The following is a 20171-nucleotide window of genomic DNA, read 5'->3' as shown; positions in this document are numbered from 1 at the left end:
TCTGCTAAGAAGCTGATCCCCTCCCCTAATGGAAAGCTCTGCTTGGCATCTGTTATTGGAGAGAGCTGTAAAGTGTATTTGCTGTACCTGCTTTCCAGCCAGAAGAGCTATGGAATGTTATCAAATGCTTCCCACCTTTGCAGAACCAGAAGGGCCATATGTGTGCTTACATGTCAATGCACTGAAATGGGAAATCAAAAATGAGCCAGTGGGTTATCACACACATTTCTGTAGGAGCTGATGGGAGCTGTAGTCTGTGCTCTGAACAAATAGGTCATTAGGGCTTAAAAATCTTGGTCTGATCTCCTGCTTTGTAACCATGAATAGGTTACTCTTCAGTGCATTTTTAAGGAAAACAGAAGAATAAGACAGATAATTTTTTTAACTTTTGAGTTAGTAATTTATATATTTATTTTTCTAGTAATTTGATAAGTTGTGTAGTTCTTTACTATTTCCATTAAAAAATTATAATCAAGGAGAAAAACAAAGCCAAATCTTTCTTTTTTGCTTTTCCTTTCCAAACATGGAGGAGAGCCTTGAGATGCTCTCTTCCTATTGTTTGTTACCAGCAAAATATTTCTTATGAAATTAGAGGCAAATGAAATATTTCTAGACTCTCTTATTTCTTTCTCAACAATAATTTTAACTTGTGTTGGAATAATATTTAAACACATTAATAGTGAAAGCTGGTAATTAGATTCAGTCTTTTGTAGTGTGATTTTCATTAATTACATGCTTACTTTAGCCGAGTTATTTTACACAATCTGTGATCTTCCAGACATAGGGGATTAAATAACTACAGATGAGTTCTTGGAGAAATAAAGTACATTTTCAAGGCACACTTGCTGAACAAGCCTCTACTAACAATGAGATGGATCACCTCCTGGGCATGTGTTTTCTTTCCATGGGAGGTGAAGGGAAGCCAACAGGACAAGGCTTTTTGATCCTTAATTTAAGGGAGATGAATTGCCTTCCTTCTTGGGTCACCTACTGGCCGATGTAAGAAACTGGTGCTGAAGTCCCTTCTCTACCTGGATATTAGAAATGAGACTTCCTAGCAGCATTTGCACAGTCAAGGCTTTAGTTGGTTGATTTCTTAATTTTGTTTTATTTGGTTTTTGGTTTTGTTTGTGGGTTGGTTTGTTTTGTTAATAGCAAAGTAATTAACCATTCTTTAGTCAGAAAAAAACCCTCAAGCAAGCCAAGAAAATAATTGTGTACATGAGGTTTTATCCTTTCCCCACCTCCTTTTTAATAGTAAGGAGATGCTTGGAGGAGTGTGTGGTCAATTCTTACCCTTTGTTGCAGATTGTTCACAGGACCCTGGCAGCCATGCTGGGCGCTTTGGCCGCTTTAGCCGCCCTAGCTATTGTTGGGGAGGTAAGTTACCAAACTGTGAGTGCTCCCTTTGTCCCTGGCTGTGGTGTCAGGTATCATTAATCTCCATGTTTGCCCGGTTCTTACTGAGCACATGGCAAAGCAGTGGTTTTTTTTAAGAAAGAGAAATGGTAGGACAGAAACTGGGGTGGGAAAAGAGGTCAGACTAATGTGTAGACAAGGGGAGTACAAAAACGTCAGTTGATGCTTTTTTATTCTGATTTGCAGGAAGCTGACTGCAACCATTTTCAGCTTAATCCAGCGTTAGTTTAACACTGTTATTTTCAGTAATGTTAGGCTACCAAGCAAACCTAAATGGAAATACACTTTATACTACCCTAAATAATTACATCTCATGCCTGCATGTTCCAACCCTTTTGTTTCGCCTGCTGCTTACTCTTGGTTGATATATAGTCAAACATCAGATTGATTTTCTCAGTTGTTCTCATAACCACATCATTACTATGTTCCCTTTAATACCCTCCAGTTTGTTCCCAGGTGAATTGGTATGCTTTTGTTCTTTTACCAAAAAGGGAACTGCAGTGTACCATGTAATTTGGTTATCTTTTATTTCTGTAATGTTAAGTAAGGAACAACTAGACCAACCAATAGCCTGATAATGACTGATTAGGATGCCAGCAGTACTTTGAATTAGTAATAATAATAATAGTAGTAATGGCAATAATAAAGAGTCCTTTTTATGTAGCTTGTAGGAACACTTATTAATTTCCATCACATTTATTTAAATGGTTCATTAATTAAGTGGAGTTTATAAGTCATAGCTAAGCACAAGTTAGGTGGCATTCACTTGTAATTGTATTTTTTGATTGCAGAGGCCAAGTATGGTCGAAGTGGTAGAGTGGATTGACTACGAGACACTGGCATTATTGTTTGGAATGGTAACTAAAATGTATCTTTTGCTCTAAATGTGCCAAAATAGTTATGTTCAGTACAGAGATGTTTCCTTTAGAACACTTTGTTGATTGTACTTTACTCAGACAGCTTATGACAAAGATTTGTGTCTTAAGGAATTTACCAAAAAGGATGAGGATCAGACCTCTGAAACAGTCTTTTGAAATGTTGATCCTTTACTATTTTTTTTTTAATCTGTGAAATTGTATTGACAACATGTTCAAAACATCCTTGGGATTTATAAACAGAAAGATTTGTTTAAGGGTCAAGTATTATCACTCTCATTTTTCTTTTTAATTTTGTTTATTCAAAGCCTTCCTCAAACACACTCTGCTGGAAGAGTTGTTTCCTGTCTCACTGTTTGGTCTGAAACTACAAAAAAGCAAGCCAGAAATGGAGAAGTAATATCTGATGAGATTTTAATCATATATTATTTTAATAATTTTGCCTCGAGCTATTTGTGGTAAAAAACATTGTCCAAGTGCTATTAGACTATAACACAAAATATACAATATACAGAGACAAAATTACAATTATCTGTTTCCATTCTGAGCTTTTCTTATTTCCTGACACTGGTCCTTGTTCCTTGCATTCCCCACAGAAAAAGAAAGCAAAAAAAAATTATATATTATGTTTAGAGCAAAGACAGAAGGACAGGAGACCTCCCAGATGTGGGAAAATGCAAGCATTTCTTGAAGCCATTGTCTTCTGTGCTCTGTAGAGTATTAATGCAGAGAGCAAACACACTTACTGGTTCTCCTTGATTAATGATGTAGGAGAGATACTTTGAGTACTTAATGTATGATGCCCACTTAGTCACTAAAAATGAAATTCAACTAGACTGGTATGACATTTACAGACTCCTTATGTTGAGAAGTATATTTCACCATATGATGTATCAACTAGAGGTATTTGGCAGCTGTAGTGTATATTCTAATATAAGGGTGATTAGATTCTCAAAGTTGTGTCAGATAAGAAGTCCATTTGTCAGTATCACAATCTGCTTTGCTTTAGTTTTGAGTAATAATTCAATTACTTTTATGTATCAGTTCCAAGTGATTATATTTTTCCCCATCTTTTGGCAGATGGTTTTGGTGGCCATATTTTCAGAGACTGGATTTTTTGACTACTGTGCAGTAAAGGTGGGTTTATTTGGTACTAGATTTATCAAGTTAATATTTATTCAAATCTGTCACACCAAGTACAATCTTAAAGAACCCTTCTAAGGTCAGTGTATACTTATCATATTAGAAATTACAGTGGTCATGTTGCAATACTGGAAAAATCCTTTTGGATGAAAGGAAGACCTTAATGAAATTCTATTTCTACAGGTGAATGTTAAAGGTCCCCAGTAGGGTACACAAGCATTTGGGCACTATTAAGCTGAATATTTCACTGATTTCCCCAGGACTGCAGTTCTGCTGTAGCTGAACTCTCTATGCCTGGCAGTGGGGCAGGGAACTATCATTAACTGTATGACCACATATGAAAAGTGGCCACAGACCTTTGCACAGTAAAAAGAATTCTCTTTTTAAAAGTTTACATGAAAAGTGTAATTCATAGCATCACAACCATAAAATTAGAGAATGGTTTGGGTTGGAAGAAACGTTAATGATCTTGTTCCAATCCCCCTGCCATGGTCAAGGACATTTTCCACTAGAGCAGGTTTCTTGAAACTCCATCCAGCCTGGACTTGAACACTTCCAGGGATGGGGCATCCAAAGCTTCTCTGGGTAACCTGTTGTAGTCTCACCCTCCTCACAGTAAAGAATTTCTAACTAATATCTGATCTAAGCCTACTCTCTCTGTTTAAAGCCAATCCCTCTTGTCTGATCACTACACACCCTTGCCCAGAGTCTCCCCCCCAGCTGTCTTATTACCCGTCTTTAGGTGCTGGAAAGTGACCCTGGAGCCTTCTCTTTGCCAGGCTGAGTAATGCAGGCTTCTTCCAGCTGGTTCTTGTAGGAGAGGTGCTCCAGTGTTTTGATCATGTTTGTGGCCCCCCTCTGGAGTCACTCCAGCAGTGCTGCTCTGAGGATGGGCAATGTGTCCCAGGTGTGGAGAGGAAGGGAGGTCTAAACCCTGTTAGTTCACCTGGGCATGCAGGCAGAAGATGGAGGCTCAGCCCTTCTCCTGCCACTGACCCCTTTATGACTGGCAGCAGAATGTGGTGCTTCTTCAGACTTTTGTTTCTTTGTGTGATGGGATTGTTTGCCCACTTCCATGAATTATTTTCTTGCCAAATTATTTAGTATTGGAGAGGACGCTGTTGGAGTAATAGTAAAGGAATAGTAAATGCTCTGAGTTCATTGTTGTTCAACTTCGATCAAGTTGCTTTATCTACAATTTCTTGAAATCTAAGCTGGAGGGATGCAGTCCATTAATTCTGCTTCTGTTTGTTTTTCCTAGGCTTATCGGTTCTCTCGAGGCAAGGTGTGGGCCATGATTACGCTTCTGTGCCTTATTGCTGCAATTCTCTCTGCATTTTTGGACAATGTTACCACTATGCTGCTCTTTACTCCAGTAACCATAAGGTATTTTATTGTTATGGATTTGGACTTGGTCTTTTATAGCCAGCAATCAGTAGTAGACATGTCTGCAAAATATTTGTTTGGAGGTTTTCTTAATCATTTAAATGGAAATTAGAGCTTCAAATACTCTTATTGTAGTAGAATAAAAAGCTAGCACTTTCAGAAGAATGGATTGTCTTTTGCCTTTGCATTAATATTGAGAACATATCTGAAAACTGTGAACACTGCCTTGGCAGCTAACTGTTCTGGCTTGTCTTCATATTTCAATGGCAATAGCATATTGCACCAAATGATCCCTAGTAGATGATTTTTTTTTCTCCTGTAAAGCAGGCAGAATTTTTTAATTAAAGCTGCTTTATTAATTGCTGGCTGGTATTTATATACAATATTAGATAGTAAATTATGTTTTAGTGAAGTTGTTATCCCTTTTAATATTAGTGACAAACAAATTTTTGAAAAGTCCATATTTCATCTTACAACTTTCTCTTGAATATGAAAATCTGAATTTTATTCCTGTTGGTGATCATGTCATTGGGATGACTACTGCTTAATTGCACAGTTTGAGATTAGATATTTGGAACTTTGAGCAGACAACCATGAATTTAATTACTTCAGATTTCTGTAAATTAATAACATGTTATGTGCAACTACATTTAATCAGTGTGGGATTATAAATTACTGTTTAACCTGAATTTAACCTGTGTGTAGTCAGGCAAATCTGTTTAATCCAGTTCAGTTTTGGAAAGATCTAGTGTATTTTAGAAATGATCCTGAGGGATGTAATGCTTGCAGTCATTATCACATTAAAGTACACAAAATTCTATTAAGATATGCCCCCTCTTTAAAATGCAGTGTAAAGCAGTAAAACCCAATTTTGCAAGTGAAATTTATTCTAGACTGGAAACAGCTGGTGAATGAAAGGTCCATTTGTCTTCTGTCTGATTATATTTTAAAGAGATGGCTTTGCCACACCCTAATCAATAATTGCATTTTCTAGCAGTAAGCAGCACTGGAGCTATTAAACACCAAGTTTTTTTTAGCTGTGTTACAGAATATTTTGGATAAATATAATTTGGGAATTGACTGAAATCCAGAAGTCAATGTAGCATAAAAAGCTTTTCACAGTCAGATCTATGGTAACATTTATTCTGTTTTCAAAGAATCCCGGAATAGCCCAGGTTGAAGGGACCTCGAAAGGCTGTTTGTTCCAACCTTTCATTGGAAAGGAAAGCTAGAGGAGATTATCTGGCACTCTCTTCAATTACATCTTGAAAACCTCCAGTGATGGAGACTCTACCACATCCCTGGGGAGATTTTTCCAGTGGTTAACTGTTTTCACCATAAATTGTTTTTCTTATGTTGAGGTGAAATCTCTCCCTTGTACTTGTTGCCTCTTATCTTCTCCATGTGGATCCTTGTGAAGGGAGAGCCTCTGCCTTTGCAGTCACCTTTAAGTAATGGACTTTTGTACTAAATATGTACTAAGTCCTTTTGTTTTACGGTAAATGAGCCTGTAAGACTGAAGAAGGGGAAACTCAGTATGTGGGAAACATTTGTATTTGAATCACTATCAAAACTAAAATAAAATTTTATCTCACCTACTAAAACTAAATAATTGCTTACTTCAAAAAGCTTCATGCTGGGGGTCATTTTCTTTTTTATCTTACTGCCATTGTCTACAGCTTCACTGTGTTGCACTGTGCAGTCTCCATTGCCATGGAGATAAAGCTTGCAGAAAATCGTACTGACTCTGCAAACATTAGGGCTTATATTTCCTATGATAAGGCCTAAAACACGATAGTTGTTTCACTCTGCATTTTGTAGTAACCTGCTAAAAAAGGTAATAACTACCTCCTTTTGGCTGTTGCTTATTTTCAAGATACTTTCTTATTGAGAAGTGGAAATGGCTAATGTCTTTACACATGAGGAATTATATAACCAGGATAAGTAAACTGAGGAACTAAGATCCTGCCATCTAGCTAAGATGTTCTGATGGATTTACACTTTGGGCTTAGCCTTTTCTTACTTTAGAATTCTCTTTTTAAAATACCACTAGGCCCATCATAAAGAAAGAATCACTAAAGAAAAGTTTAGCTTATATTTGGAAATACTGGGAAATCAAGGAGCAATGGAATCAAAATTGCATGTACAATTGTGGTCTTGTATCACAATTGATACATTTGAACCAGTAGCGCTACAAAGTGCCCTTTAACTGAATGATTTCATGCCACTGAGGAAATAGTGTATTTTTTGCACAGTTATTATTTTCCAGAGTCTTTATGTACTGACATATACACCATCTCAGAGTGTTTTTTCTGAGTTTTAAATTGACACTCTTGGTGATAGTGTAAGTGAATCAGGTTAAGCTTTTTTGCAATAGTCTTTTCTCTTTGAAATATAGGTTTTAATAACACAGACTTAGGCTAAACAGTGAAGTTCAACCCTTCTTTCAGGGAAATGTGTGGGAGCACTGCAGTGAGAAAGCATTCTTCCTGCACACTCTTTCTTTCCCCCATTGACTATGAGATACAGGGAACAATAATTTAAGTGTGGCCTCCATCTTTACATTATGGAGGAACTTTTTGATAAGTTGAGAGGAAGAAAGCAGTTGTTTCTTACTCCAAAGTGCTTAGGTGTGACTTTAACTTTCAGCTTTTATTAGCAGAGCCCCAGTTTAAAGTCAAACGTAGTTCAGGACAGAGCGGATTACGCTGGTGTGTGCGTAAATGTAATTTGTGAGTTGGAGTAATCTGTGCGAAGATTACTCTGCATAAGTGGGCTCTGAGTTCAAACAGATCATGAGGTTACTGAGTCAACCCCTGTGTTTGTCAGAGCACTTTAAGGGGCTTCTTATTAAAGAAGCAAGTTACTTTTTCTTATCAAAGCGTCATCCCACCGAAGAAGTATTAAATATATTTTAACTGCTAAAAACATTTTGAAAATTTTTTAACCAAAAGGAATGTGTATTTTCTGCTTGTTTCATCCCAAATAGAAATACTCATGATCAAGCTTTAGAGAAGGAGGAAAATAGGAACAGTATAAACTGAATAAACTAGCCTGAAATGTGAAGTCTCTAATAGATGATTCATGGCTAATAGGCAGCCTGCACAATCCTCTACCACTGCTTCCCATAAGAAAGTTAATCACTGTTGCTGAGTGCAGAGCTTGTGGTTGACCAGAATAGTTTTCCACAGGTCAGTGCAGCTTAAGGACCATGGTTTCAGAAGCTGTATCACAGTGAAAATTTGAAATGCTATTTTCTGTGTAGTCTGATTCTTGTAATAGTTGACTACTTTGAATTAAATGCATCAATTTTGTTGGCATTAATAACTGCATTTTAAATGTAAAGAAAATCCATAAATTTTCATTTACATTGTTATAGTTACTTTAGCACAATAAATGCTTTTTAACATAACATTTATTAACACATTATGTTTAAAATCTTACCATTTGTCTGTGAAATGACTGCATTTTGTAATTTTTGTGCATTTTAATATTTAAGGTAATTTATCCATGGGATAAGAAGTTAATTTCATTATCTTTACACTGCAGGCTCTGTGAAGTACTTAATCTTGATCCTAGGCACGTCCTGATTGCGGAAGTAATCTTCACAAATATTGGGGGGGCTGCCACTGCTGTTGGGGATCCTCCAAATGTGATTATTGTTTCAAAGCAGGAGCTGAGGAGGAGGGTATGTACTGCAGTTGTTTGGCTACTAAAATTAAGTAATGATGTTGACTTATGCAATGTTGATTCTTCTCTTCCCCCAGACAGCCATATAAACAGAACATAATCCACTTTTTTTGCCATGCTACTTCTTTTTTAGTAGGATTATCAGACAGAAGAGAGTGATCTTTTGGGGACAAAATAGTGATGAAGAATAGACTTTTTGATCTGGACTGAGAATACCAGTTTCCTTTTTTTGTTGTTGATGAGGATTTCCATATTAATGGCAAAGTGAGGAAAGAAGCAGAACAACGAAGGGCTGCAGACAGGGCAACAAGTTGCAAAAAACCAAAAATGTGAAAATGAAGATGAAAATCCATCCATTTTCTCTGTATAGGTTTGCTCTCAAAAGTTGAATCTGAGACAATTTGACATTTTACAGAGAGGTTGCTTTGCCCCTGTAGAGCCATGACACACATTATCCTATCCTTCAAGCACAGCCCAGGGGGATGTGGGGCGTGAGAGGGGGGTGGCTGCTTCTCCCGTGCAGCACAGGCTGCAGCTGGCTCCCACCTCCTGACAACATTTTGCTATCTCCAGGCTGCAGAGACAGATTTCAGCTTCCAACTCTTGGCTCTTCTATTGTTTGCTGGGTGGCTGGTGCCAATGGGAAAGCTCTGGTGCTGGATGGGGCTGCAGGACATGAACAATCCAGCAGGAGCATCCCAGTCCCACCATTTTCTTCCCACCCACATGGGTCTCTCTGCCCTGTGGAGTGGCTGTGGCACTGCTGGCAAGTGTTTTCAGCCATCAGCATCAGCATGGAGCTGAGTTTGCTGAGTTTTCTGTGCTTTCAGCTATCCCTGCTATGCCTGCACATGAGGGCATCAAGCCTTCCTTCTGCCTCTGGCACAGTTTGCCGCCTCCTTTCCCTGGTGTGCTGTGGGGCAGCAGGGAGGCAGTCTGCTCAGGATGCCAGCGGCAGCACCCCCTGGCATGGGGCAGATCTGCCCTCCTTCTCACCAACATGCAGCACCATGGAACAGGCAGTAATGTATGTAATGGGCACATCTGTAAGGACGCCAGGGAGGAGCTTTCTGTTTTGGGCAGGTGTCATAACCCCCCCCCCCCAAATAAATTATAGAGAAATTTAATGTTCATTGAGCTAGTGTAAAAACAACTGTGCAAGTGGATGAGGGAGTTGTAGTACAAAATCCTAAGTTTATGTTTTGGGGTTTTTTTTTGCATTTGGAGTCACTTATTGCTCTGTGAAAGAAAGATCTCTTCTAATTAATTGAATGCACTCGAATTAATTAAGTACTGTCCAGGTTGTGAAAGGTCTTTGAAAGTTTGTAGTATTTAATAAACTGAATGTTTGCCATCAAAATTTTTGAAATGTCCTGCAGTTGGCTAGTTTGGATGGCTACTTTGAAGACTGTAATATTTACTGTTAGCTGAGAACTTGCTAGCTAAGTTTTCAATTTTAGATGTGAAATCTGTGCACCTATTTAAAACTTCAGATCTAAAAGAGAATAATTAGCACTTGCCATGCAGGTAATTTTCCTAAATACTCAGAAACTCATAATTTCTGTAGAACCTTTAGAAGTGGCTATAAACATGGGAGATAATTAAGCAATTGCAATTGAAAAGAAACCATGTTACATTTTTCTTGTATGAGCTATTGATATTTTTAGGAGAACTCAGATGTATAAATACCCTGGCAAATATGATATTATAGCAAATTCTGTATCTGAAACAAGCACAAAAATCTTTCCAGATGTTTTCAGTCTGGATTATTTTCAGATCTTTTGCTGCATCACAGGAATAAGAATGTAGTGAAATAGATTAGGTTCAACACAGGGTCACAGAATTCACACTGCTTCTTTTCTATATTCTCAGCTGTTATATCTATGTATATAAACAAAAGAGGGCCAAAGACCTATCCTTGGTCCTGAGGCAGAGTGTCATGGTCTGGGGTATGTCCTCACTGCTTAGGGCTCACCCCTTGTAAAGGAGATTTGCCTGGGAGAGTGCTGGCTGGGGTAACTGGATAAAGCCAAGAGAGAGGTCAGAGAGGGAGCTGGGCCATCTGGCCTCTTACAGTCTGAGCTGTTCAACTAATAGCTGCACTCCTAATTTTGTCCACCTGCTCCAGCATACTCTCTTTAGATCAGAAGGAGAAATGTAGACATTGCTGTCTTGTTTCTGAAACTACTTCTAGTAAAAGGTGCTGTGCAGAAGGGTAGCATGAGCTAGCACAGTTCTGTGTCTAAAATGCATGGGGAGCCTACTACACTAATACCAAGTAAAATTTATTTTATTCCTTTTTTTTTTAGCTCTTTCAGAGGTAAAAGTTCTTGAATGCATTAATGACATGTTAGAAACACTCCTTCATGTAGTATATTTTATAGTTTCTATTATGGTGTTTTCTATAGAAAATACTTGATTTTTACCTCTTCTTAGCATTATGGACATTCTAGAAATTCTAGAAATTTTTTCTACTTGATATTTTTGTTGAAATTCTTCTTTTCATTCTCTTCTCAGTGTCATTTTTGCACAGTAAGTACAGGAGTACTTGGACAACTGCCCCTGCAGGAAGTTGAATAGTTAACTGTCCTATGTAGATGATTTGGTTTTCTACTTTGTTTAGGTGCTATCAGGAAGAGAATTTTACCAGTCTTCCTGAACTTTTACTGCTGTACATCAACCTCTAAAAGTATTCAAGCAAAATATTATGCAAGTTTACACTTTTGTAGGAAACCTTGGCTTTTATATGAATATGTAATGAAATGCAGCCTTGTTACTTTGGGTGCTGTTATCTGGTTACAGTGTTAGAAATGTTTTACTTTCTGTTTACTGTGGTGCTGGAGAGACTTTTCTCCCTAGCTTCTGGGGAAAACTAGCATAATATTAAAAATATTTTATTTAAACCATGTTTGAATAAATAAGATTTTTGTAACATTTTGCTCATTAAAATGTAGCGATAAGTCTCTTTACTTGTCTTGAGATGCAAATGAATGTCAAAAGGATATTTTCTTTTTAGCTGTTGCTAATTTATAATCCTGACATATTCCCTACCATCATGACTGGAATCAGTGGAACATTTGCATAATAGGAGAGGAAGATTTGTTGTGTTCTCGGCTGTTCTTAGTTGAAGTTGGAAGAATTTTCACAAAACAGCATTTATGTTTTGATTTCAGGATGAGAGCAAATGGAAAACTTGTTTAGTGAATAGAAAACATTTTTTAATGTTTTATCATCTTCAGAGTGCTGCTACAGAATGGCCACTGTTAACAAAATTATATTTTTATTTTGAAGAAATATGGGCTTCAGACTTCAGGAACTCCATGTGTGTACGCACGATAGAGCATGAACCAGTTAGATATGGTCCTTGCTCTCAGAAGGATTGAACAGCAAATCTTCTGTATTTGGGAACTTCATGAACTTCTACAAACACACCTTTGAGATCAGAAGTTGCTGTGCTCTAAGCACAGGGTGTGATTTCCAGTTCTTTAAAGAATGGATGGCAAATAGGTCTCCAGAGCAAAATGATGCTGTGAACAAAGCGATAGTGAACATGTGCACTGGTGTGTCCAAGCTAAATCTGAATAAAAGAAGTAATCATAAAAGCAAAGGCAGTTTTAGCAAGTGCTAGCCACTGGGCTATATCCTTTTATTTACTGTTTTGTTAGCATGTGATAAAGCTTGTGCTGTTAATCTGATGTCTGATGAGGATTTGGGGGTTTCAGCATACCACTCAGAATTATTCCTGCCATTTAACAGGAATTTCCTGCGAAACTGACAGACATCAGGTTTTCCTGTGCTGCCTTTTAGAGACTTTCAGCCTTCATGATGGAATTTAGCATGATGTGATATTAGGTGGTTGTATTTAATGAGAAATTATGGTACCAAAAATTTATGAATGAAAGTAGGAACTTCTGAAAAAAAAAAGAGAAAATCCTATTTATGAAGTTTTACAGATATTTCAAGCACTGATAAAATGGATTCCCATGGTTTAGTAGGCTATTTTTGTTGAGTTTGCTGGATACAAGCTTGTTAAAACTTTTAATCAATTTGTAGAACTCTACCCCTTCTGTTGATGTTTGATTGATTCCTTTTCTCAAGAGAAAATTACACTTATTAGTGTAATTAAAGTTTATGAACTAAAATGTATGGGCTTACCTCTGATTTCAGAATTTTTACCATCTATGCATGTAGTAATCATTAAAGAGCATAATGCAACACAAGAAAGGAGATTCATCCGTGTCTCAAATAAACATTATCTTCATGTAACTGTGTTAGACATCAGTGGTTTCTGGCTCAGTGACATCATGAGCAGCTCCCATGAGAGACAATGCAGATCTTAGTCACTCAGCTAGAAGGGATGTTTAAGCCAGTGTAGAAATAATAAATTACTCTTGCTCTTCTTCATTTTATTAGTTTTAAAATATTAAGTAAGGGAATTCTGGCTAGAAACAGTACTTGCTGCTCCCTAAATTGCTGCACATAGCTATAAGTTTTGCTTTCTCATTGCTCTAAATAGGCAGATTCCTCATGGAAAGGTCTGAATTACTAGAATTTAATTTCACATCTCCAGAAGCAATGAAAAAAATAATAACCAAGATGATAAGAAGCTAGAATTTTAGGAGATGCTTCCTCCTAATATGAAATTGATATATTTGACTTTGCATTTTAAACTGTAAACCAAGTAAAGATTCCCACTCTGTTTCAGCTCTGAATCTGTAGGCAGTAGAACCTTTAGGCTGTTGTCTTGCTAAAACAAAATCTTTAGATTTTCTCCTGATTGGGGAACAGGAAGAATTTGACACAATCATCATAGCCTGAAGTAAGGGACATTTGAAGCGTGTTTTGTATTTATCTCATAGATTGAAATCTCCTGGAAGAAAAATATTTCTTGCCTATTGTGCATGTCAATTCTATTCCACTCTATTGTGCAGGAAAAGAAAATCTTTGTGAAAATGACTTTTTGTTGTATGTAGGAGACATGAGGAGCTCTTTTTTACAATGCTGGATCCTGGCCCCAGCAGCGCAGAAGACTCAGCAAGTATAAAATGTGCTATACACAGCCACAAAGGGTATGAATGTAGGCTCTGTGGAGAAGCTGTGTGTCCTTTCTGGGGTGTGGGAAAAGGAACAGGGGCAACTGATGAAGCAACTGTGCCATGACCTAGGTATCCTCTGCTGCATCCATGGTATCTGTGGTACAGTGAAAACCTTTTAGTCTTCTAAAGTTCCCCAGGAGGCTGCCAGCTGGCTACCAGCAATCTGACAATGCTTGGTGTGAAATCAGTCTTCCTTTTCCCTGAAAACATGTTCCCTGTGTTGCAGAGAGACTGGGGTTAAGCACCCAGCCCAAAGCATCAAGGAAGGCAGCGGTCTGTATTTCACTGTATTTCAGCCTTTCTGATATCAGCCATAAAAAGTAGTGCATTTGGTAGCCCTCAGCCTCCATGGCTACAGGGCATCAGCTGTCCAAGGCTGATCAGGATTCATTTTCACTCACTGTCTCTTGTGGATCAAGGCAAGGAGGTAATGGGGAGGAAAGCTGGGAGCAAGGGGCGGGAAGAGAGCTTGAATCCAGTCTCACATTATCACTGACAATCCTGTCATGCAAGCTCTGTCCTGAAATAGGCACACTCCTTGTTAGAAAACAACTTGTTTCAGCTGAATTGGAAAGCTGTTATGCAGTAAGAGCAGAGCAGTATGTTTTCTTTTTCACCAGGGATCTCAGAGATATGAAGATCAATGTGCTGATATTATGAACTTTAACAAAATCCTGAATCTCAGCCCAGCTACTCCCTCTGAAAAGTTTGGATAAGCTCTTGGATATGATGCCAAAAAATCTAGTAGATATTTTTTTTTCTTCTTGTGATGGTGTCTGCAAATCACTTTCAAGGCTTATCTACGTCAGCTCTTATGTCATGAAGCTGTGTTAATCCTGATTTTTTTTTCAGGGTACTGTGATCTCTATCTCATTTCAATTCCTTTCAGCTATGAGTCAGACCTCAGCATTTTAGTTTGCTTTCCGGGTTGAGCTGATACTCTTCATCAAGAAATTAATTTTGTGGGTTTCAAGCGATGTATTTCTTCTGCTGTATTTTTTTGAAAAGCCTCTGCATCGTGGCATTTCAGGAACCAGACACAATTCATTTTCCTTTGAAATAGGTGTGATAATAAAAAATGTAAAGGCAAGTGGCTTTTTGTATTTGTGTTTACTTGCAATAAGCTACTTCCTTTAAGTCAAGATCCTTTAATATGTGACAAAGACATCACATATTTAAACTTGAGGGTTACCAAGAATTCATTGGGTTCCTATTTATCTTTTTTACTTCCTACTTTAGCATTTATCTTTATTTCTGTGTATTTCTACAGAGAATTTCTACCATCATATTTGGCCTGGTAGCTGGCCAGTCTAAGAAAAATTTCATCTCCACTGCTTTTTTATGAGACTAGTCTGAGTGCAAAAGTAATTTTCCTCATTCTGGTAATTCTGTACTGAGTATAATCTGACTACTCCTAACTATTTTATTGCTCTTTAGCCACCTGTTTTCCAGTCATTTTTTCTTTAAGAGGATAGCTCTTTTTTCCAGTCGGGTTTAGGCATTTCCATTTTGGCTGGTGTAGCTTCAGTGTTTTACCAGCTTAAATAGCTTTGGCTTCCTACCTCTCTTTGCTATTTTAGAGACCATACAAAACTCAGTAATGATTTTTCTTACTTCCTGAGTTGTTTAATGGCACACTGTCAAAGTTGGAAAATTTCTGAACTAAAGCCAGTTCAACTTTTGAAGTTTAAAGTTCTTCTTTTTCTGCCCAAAATTTTATGATCTTTCTTTTTGGCTATAATCTTAGAGGCAACCCATATATAGATAGGTTCAGATAGAATCATATCTATATTTAGATATATTAGATATATTTAAATAGATTTATATTTAGATAGATTTATTATCAATTTATTGTCAATGGTTTTCATTTAGGAAATAAACATGGGGGATGTAGAGCTTGTATACTTTGGGGGCTGGTCTCACAAACACTGAGCCTTTGCAGGAATCCTTTTTTTATTCATTTGTAAATTTCCTAGAGTTATGAATGTTGTTTTCATCCCTCATAGAATTGTCTCCTGTAGCTCTGAATCTTAACTTGATGCCCAGAGGCCAATCTCTGTAAAAACTGATTTGTAAAAACTGTCTTACAGAGATGTAAGACACCTAAGTGGCTGACCTATCGTGTAGGCAAACTGAATGAAGGTACATTATTTTCCTTTGTGGTGTGACTTTTTCTGTCCAATTCTTAAAATGATTTCATCCAGTTCCTGAAGAGTCTTCCTTCTGCTTTCATAAAAGCAATGGCTTTTATGCTGTTAAGTTACAGCAAAAGGCCAACGAAAGGACAGGTATAGTTTCACCTTTCAGTGTCTGCAGAGTAGAAGAGTCAAGGAATCTACTATTAAATAGCAAGTAGGGATGATATTACCTCAGGAAGCTTAAACCTGTATTTTAATAGGATCAAATTCTAATCCTAGGTCCACATATTTATTGTTTGAGATTTATTTGACTGTCTGCAAGCTATGGATTTTTTTTTGCCAAAGAGTACCAATCTTTATCTGGCTATGAAAGTTCTTTATGACTGTCATCAGTTTCTTGTGTTATGTCTTTTTATTATGCCCTGTGGTGCAATAGAGAAACTTTTTCTTCCTTTTTTGAACCAGAGACATTTCAACTAGGAAATTTTCCACATAAATTCTTTTAGCATTTGACAATATAGAAGAACACATATTTAAAGCAGCAAGTTTCCAACGGTCTTAACACACGAGGTAACAGCTGATACTACAAGGGAAGCTGTTTTTAATATGTATTGGAATTACCAAAGGGCCTATAGGAAACTCATAGTTAAAAATCAGGGAACAATAGAGACATAGTGGTGTGTCACAGGGAGATCCTACCATCAACTAACTCTCCAGAGTCTCTGGGAAATCAGTGGGTGTGCTGAAAATTCAGCTGGGACAACCTGTGCTATCCTGGGCTTGAGCAAGGCTTTATTCCAGGTGTCACAGGCCTGCTCTGCTGGGATCACCAGTTCAGACAGCCTCTGTTTTTGGATATAACAGAGTTCCCTCCTACCAAACTACTTGGATGTGATCCTCCTTGGAGCTTCATGGGTAACTTCTTTTGGAGAGGCAAGTCATGGCTGCTTCAGAAAAGCCCAACCCAAAGGCTAACCCTGATCCACTACAATGTGAGCAGTATGGAAAAATGTAAAAACTCAATTGAAAGGGACCCTAGAGGTCAGTTAGTCCAATGTTCTACTCACAGCATGGCAAACTTCAAAGTTTTAGGACAAACTGTCACTGTGCATCCTTATTGCTTGGAAGTAATTAATATGTTCAGCCTTTTAATACATTCTACTTATTTAAAACCCCTTCATTAAAAGGTTTCACTGTGCGAAATACAAAGAATTGGGTTCATTTATTACCAGAAAGAGGAATAAATACAATATTAACATATAATACTTCTGTTGTAGAAGAATGGTTCAAATAGAATTATTGTAAGCATTTCTGTTTTCACCAGTTTAAACAAAACCTGATAATTAAAATTCAACTATTTCTGAGACTTTGAGTGATTTGAAATGAATTTAAAGTAATTTAAGTGAGAAGAAAACGTTAATGATTCAGTTTGGGTTTTGTACTGTACATTTCAGGAACAGTAGGTGTGTTTCAGAGTAACTTGTAATGCAATGTTCTTTGAATTAAATTTTAATGTGGCTTGTCTCCTTGAAACAGATGAAATACAGCAGATACTGTACTTGGAACTTACTATATTGCTTTATATTTATTATTGATTGTTAATGTACATAAAGCTGAATGCTTTTCCCTGTAGGTAATATAGAAAAATAAGTGATTTTTAATTTAGGTTTTTGTTTTTATTTTCAGGGATTGGATTTTGCAGCCTTCACAGGGCATATGTTTTTGGGTATCTGCCTTGTTGTTCTGGTCTCCTTTCCTTTTCTCAGACTTCTTTACTGGAACAAAAAACTTTACAATAAGGAGCCAAGTGAAATTGTTGGTAAGTGTGAAAAAAAGTTATGTTGTTGCACTGAATATGTGCTAAATGGAAACCAAGTAGTGGCTACTACAATGTCTTCAGATGGAAGTGCCCACCCTCCTCATTATCTGAACATTAACTTTTCAACTAATAATTCATATTTTATTTTTACTTGTGATATTTTCTGATTTTTACAACTGGATGTTTTTCTGGTGCTAAGACTGAGGTTTTGACATGAGTTATTAAATATCTTACAAAATTTGCAGGAATATTTTTCATCATTCATTACAGTCATAGGTATGAGTATCAGGATGTTCTGTGTTGCAACAGACAATATCTGCTCAAGGTGCCAAGTTCACAGGCAAGATTTAGAAATATCCCAGGTTTCCCTTACAACAAACATGGGGCACTGACATATTCCCTTGCTGATGGTTTTCTTCCATTGAATTTTTCAGCAATCTTTTTACCGGTCTGTGGTCAGTGAAAGACATTTCATCAAAGCAGAACTTTTCAAGTCCTCCCCAGCTTGCCTCTATGGCTCTTCCTACCTTAAATTTCCCTGGTGCATAATTTCTAAATTCAGTAGAACTAAATCTATGTCTTTTTATATCACTCGCCTCAATAGTCTCTAGAAGTCTTATTAAAGCTGTTTCAATGACTGTCGACTGTGTCAGTCCCTCTTTGTCTTCATGCTTTTATGTTTTTCAATTCAGTAATTTTGAAGTTTTTATCATCGTTCTAGGGCTTCTCTTTCAGTGCTGAAATTTAATACTAACCCCCAAAATGTTCACAATTTCTTTACAAGGTGAGAAATACTTCAGTAAGTATAATTTATTAGCAAGCTTTTTACAAAGACAGTCAAGTAAAACTGTTTCTTCCCCGGGTGCTTGTTTCATGCTTTGGCTGAAACTTGTTTCACCTTTGGCTGCAGAAGACTTAAGATCCAGGCTTCCACTGACCATGTCACATGTTTTAATGTCCTCTATGATGTCTGTCAACCTGTGTGTGTGGCATCTGTTTATCATGGAGAGGACAACTTCTGATGCTGTTGATATATCTTGGCTTCATTTGTTATCTGTGGAGAAAGATAAATGCTTTTCAAGACTAATGGAGCTGTCTATGCTAGAAGAGATATATTGCAGGCCTTAAAAGTTTACTTTTCTCTTATAAGGAGACTCCAAGGTGACTAACTGTAGCAGAGACTTTAAAGATAGATATCTCCTCTAGGCAAAAGGAGTAGTACCTGCAGTGCCTTGCCCTGTTCCAGGGGAAATTTGCTTGAGGATTATGGTTTTATTAAAAGCCAGAAGTGACAGTCCTCTCCTCAGTAGATTATACCATGTGTCTCAAATCCCATCTGATAGAAAAGTCAGAGAAGAAATTTCCCTGCTTAGGAAGATCTTCTGCAGATTTTTGGTTTTGACTTGGTGTCTATTCAGCATGAGGTGCATTCAGTTTACCTGTCTGTATTGCTAAAGGCCAAAGTCCTTCCCAGAATTTAGATCACAAATATTTTTAAGGTTTTATAGATTTAATATTAGCTATTTTCTAAGACATTTAAGGAGAATTTCTCTTTCTCCTTATATCTGTCTGGTATGAGGTAGGTATTTTCATTTTAAAACTGCTGTGGCTTTCTGCACCCTTAGAGGTCTTATCCAGAGAGCAAGAGAAATAAAGAAATTATTTCAGACCCTAACATGCTTAGATTCTTTCCCAGTGACCCTACAAATTATGATTTTTCAAAAAGTCATCAAGAAAATTAATTCTCCCAAATGTAAACAGTATTGATCCCAATATAATAGCATTATTTTATAAATATATATTATAGAACATGGAATTGCTACTTTTTTCCTTTTGGCTATAAAATTTTAAAGCATATGTTTTGGATTTTTAAGAAACAAAGTATGTATGAAAATTTTTGACATACTATTTTTTCCAGTGAAACTCTAGTGAGCATATTTCCTTCAATTAATTTCATGGTAATCCTTGTTGCTTGCACCTTAGTCTGGTCAGATTTTGCAGTCTCCTAATCAGCATACCATGTGTTCTTGTTATCAGCTGCTTGCCCTTGGCTGCAAACCTAATCAGGAGCTGTTCAATTAGAGCAAAAGCTGAAGAGCCACTCTTTCCATAGAAAATTTCTGTGAGTGAGGAAGAGAAAGAAAGGGACCAATACAGCTCCATTAGGAGATAGCTGTCATGGTTTGGATTTGCAGAATAGCCTCCAAGGTGCTTCCGGGGGTCCTTTCATCTCCAGTTGAAATGGTTCTGTGATAACTTCAAATGCCTTGTTTGAAGCAGCTGTTTTAATCAACTAAATACCAGTCTTTCCTCACCTTGCCCTCAATTAGCAATTAAACAAGTTATGTGAGATTTAATTGGTATATTATTCTCCCCAGATTTTTTTTTATCCCTGCGCACTATGTGCTTTATCCTTTTTTTTTTTTTCTGCTGCTTTAGGATACACAGACAATTAAAATGGATTAGTATGAATTTTAAAATGGACAGTGCTCTTATTATGAATATACATTTTTAGCTTAATTTCAACACAATGTATTGCCAGTGTTTTTAATCTGCTGGCTTTCAGACTGATTTGCAGCACCTCTGCTGCAGTAAAAATACCTGT

At 37.1% G+C, this 20171-nt stretch overlaps 1 protein-coding gene across 1 annotated transcript in view; it reads left to right on the top strand.

Moving 5' to 3' along the window:
- Window positions 1-20171, top strand: part of OCA2 (OCA2 melanosomal transmembrane protein) — a 182747-nt gene that overhangs the window by 73845 nt on the left and 88731 nt on the right. The window contains exons 11-16 of the mRNA XM_064715016.1: window positions 1309-1380; window positions 2211-2276; window positions 3375-3431; window positions 4699-4823; window positions 8373-8511; window positions 17434-17566. Coding sequence (XP_064571086.1) covers window positions 1309-1380; window positions 2211-2276; window positions 3375-3431; window positions 4699-4823; window positions 8373-8511; window positions 17434-17566 — 592 coding nt within the window. The remainder of the gene's footprint in view (window positions 1-1308; window positions 1381-2210; window positions 2277-3374; window positions 3432-4698; window positions 4824-8372; window positions 8512-17433; window positions 17567-20171) is intronic.

This window comes from Zonotrichia leucophrys, chromosome 1 (genome assembly GCF_028769735.1).
Source record: "Zonotrichia leucophrys gambelii isolate GWCS_2022_RI chromosome 1, RI_Zleu_2.0, whole genome shotgun sequence".
NCBI classification, from domain to species: domain Eukaryota; kingdom Metazoa; phylum Chordata; class Aves; order Passeriformes; family Passerellidae; genus Zonotrichia; species Zonotrichia leucophrys.
This window is presented reverse-complemented; position numbering and strand designations above follow the sequence as displayed.